This window comes from Limulus polyphemus, unplaced genomic scaffold (genome assembly GCF_000517525.1).
Source record: "Limulus polyphemus unplaced genomic scaffold, Limulus_polyphemus-2.1.2 Scaffold667, whole genome shotgun sequence".
NCBI classification, from domain to species: Eukaryota; Metazoa; Arthropoda; class Merostomata; order Xiphosura; family Limulidae; genus Limulus; species Limulus polyphemus.
The window spans coordinates 163,564-166,713 of NW_013666277.1; the positions used below are offsets into that span (position 1 = coordinate 163,564).

The 3,150-nt window shown below is 32.1% G+C and overlaps 1 protein-coding gene across 3 annotated transcripts in view; it reads left to right on the forward strand.

Moving 5' to 3' along the window:
- Positions 1–3,150, forward strand: part of LOC106459837 (calcium-binding protein E63-1-like) — a 37,992-nt gene that overhangs the window by 28,163 nt on the left and 6,679 nt on the right. For all 3 annotated transcript variants that reach the window (XM_022386395.1, XM_022386394.1, XM_022386396.1), the window contains one exon: positions 2,570–2,713. In XM_022386395.1, coding sequence (XP_022242103.1) covers positions 2,593–2,713 — 121 coding nt within the window. In that variant the 5' untranslated portion in view covers positions 2,570–2,592. The remainder of the gene's footprint in view (positions 1–2,569; positions 2,714–3,150) is intronic.

A 3,150-nucleotide genomic window follows, 5' to 3' on the forward strand; every position in this document is an offset into this window, starting at 1 on the left:
GCGCGAAATTCCAAAACAAACAAACAAACAAATAATCTTTAAGCGTCCATTTTTTTTGCAATCTTTTTTTTTGTCATTTGAAAATTCAAAGAAAACAAACAAACAAAAACATGATTTTAGCATTTAAAATAGTTTATTTACCGCTGTGGTGTTATTCAAATATTTGGGAACTTGATTTAATGTAGAATAACATCGTTGACTAAGGAATCTCCGTGCTGCTTTCTAGTTTTATTGTTGAATGTTTCTTATTGTCGGTTTTTAACTCTACAAAATCATTAATTATGGAATCTTCGTGCTGCTTAGTGGTTATATTGTTGGATGTTTCTTATTTGTTGGTTATTAGCTTTGTAAGATCATTAATTAAGGAATCTTCGTGCTGCTTAGTGGTTATATTGTTGGATGTTTCTTATTGTTGGTTATTAACTCTACAAAATTATTAGTTATGGAATCTTTGTGCTGCTTAGTGGTTATATTGTTGGGTGTTTTTTATTTGTTGGTTATTAACTTTGTAAGATCATTAATTATGGAATCTTCGTGCTGCTTAGCAGCACGAAGATTCCTTAATTAATGATCTTACAAAGTTAACAACCAACAATAAGAAACACCCAACAATATAACCACTTAGTGGTTATATTGTTGGATGTTTCTTATTGTTGGTTATTAACTCTACAAAATCATTAGTTATGGAATCTTTGTGCTGCTTAGTGGTTATATTGTTGGGTGTTTCTTATTGTTGGTTGTTAACTTTATAAGATTGTTAATTAAGGAACCTTCGTGCTGCTTAGTGGTCATATTGTTGGTTATTAACTCTACAAAATCATTAATTATGGAATCTTCGTGCTGCTTAGTGGTTATATTGTTGGGTGTTTCTTATTGTTGGTTGTTAACTTTGTAAGATCATTAATTAAGGAATCTTCGTGCTGCTTAGTGTTTATGTTGTTGGGTGTTTCTTATTGTTGGTTGTTAACTTTGTAAGATCATTAATTAAGGAATCTTCGTGCTGCTTTGTGGTTATATTGTTGGATGTTTCTTATTGTTGGTTGTTAAATTTGTAAGATTTTTAACTAAGGAATCTTCGTGCTGCTTAGTGGTTATATTGTTGGGCGTTTCTTATTGTTGATTGTTAACTTTGTAAAATCATTAATTAAGGAATCTTCGTTCTGCTTAGTGGTTATATTGTTGGGTGTTTCTTATTGTTGGTTGTTAACTTTGTAAGATCATTAATTAAGGAATCTTCGTGCTGCTTAGTAGTTGTCGTGCATTAAATAGGTTGTTATCAACTTTACACATGTAGAACAATATTATATTGTTACGTCTCTGGTCGTTTGTTAATTTCCCGTATAATTTCTTTCGGATGAAACTTTAGCGATACAAGTCCTTTCTTAAATAAAACTATTTTATTATTTCTCAATACAACTTTGCAATACACTTAATTTCCACAGTCGCTTTAACTTAAACATACGCTATAATTCACAACGATTCACGCACTTTACTTACGGTCACTACCGCGCTTGACTCAATTGTACGTCTCTATCTCTGCTTGTCTGCAATTCAATTAATTATCTCGCTTTATTTGCCTGCTTGTATACTAAAATAGAGGGCGCGTAGAAAAGACTAGAGTTGCCAGGAAGAGACATGATCCTTCTAGAAACTCTAACGCGCATGCTTCCAGCGTCGCGTGACTTCCGCTGTCGTAACAATATGTAAATATAGTTTATGATCACTTTTATTTATTTGTTGATGCATATTTTCATGTATTATTAATAATGATGACATAAATTTATTTTTCTAAAGAACATAAAATAGTGTTTAAAATTAATCCACTTTTTTCATTTTTTTATGGTTTCATTATTTGGTATTCTTTACCTGAAGAACACAGTATGGAACACTTGGACTATACAACGAATTAGACGCAGTTTAGGTTGAAAGCATAAACTTTTTATTACTTATTTTTCCTTTCGCCTTACCCCCACCCTCCCCGGCACAGTGGTATGTCTGCGGACTTACAACGCTATAAACCGGGTTTCGATACCCGTGGAACGCAGAGCACATATAACCCGTTGTGTAGCTTTGTGCTTAATTACTAACAAACAAAACAAACCTTTCGCTCACTAGTGGTTCAGCAATAAGTATGAAGGCTAATAACTCTAAAAATCGGATTTGGATACTCATGATGGACACAGCACAGGTGGCCCATTTTGTAGTTTAGGACTTAGTATGCTTAATCTACATGAAACTTAATATATACATAGTTAATTAGGAATAATAACTGTTTTTCTTGTTCATGTTCTGTTTTTATTTTTTAAGCGCAGTTTTTAATTAGGTTATTATTTTACTTAAGTTAATAATCTATGCGTAATTCAAAGTATTTTTTAGCAAATGGATTTGCATAATTTATGGTGTAATTTAATTGATAAGACCAAAATCAGAATTTTTATAAACAGTTTTTTCAAACTTTTCAAGTTAGGCTTCAGTTTTTTAATTTCTTTTATCTTATCCTTCCTTTACCGTGGAATATAGTAAAAAATAATAATTTTAATTTCAGTATTTGTTGCTTTATTCTTAACAGAACTGAAGGCAGCTTTTGTGCTTATGGATAAAAACCACGACGGTCGAGTGAACGCCAGCGAGCTGAAGTCAATGTCAGAGAGTCTTGGAATTCTCTTGACTGATGGTATGATACGACATGTGCTCCAACAAGTAAACAGGCGTGGTAAGAAGTTACGTATAAATGCACACAAATATTGTCGTATAGGGTAGATACTTCTGAAAGAAAAAATGAGTCGTAAAACCAGGTTCAAAACTAAAGATGGTGGCATCAGTACAGCAATAACTTACACTACTGGTATTTCAATTAAAATATTAACCTATAGATGGCAGCAAACGACAGCGATTGGCTAATTGCATGTAAAAGCTTTAGGGAATGTTTTAACTGAAGCTTTTCGTAAAATTTGCATGTTCGAACTATGTCATTGCAGATCATTCTGAACCCTACAATTTTCGTTGGGAATCATTACCTTTGTTAACACATTTTCTAAATTATTTATGCACCAAATTATTTGTAGCTTTGTGACGTTATTAATCACATACATAAAATTTAAACAAAAATATCATCAATATTGCATTTATATCCATTAATTGCTACCGAAG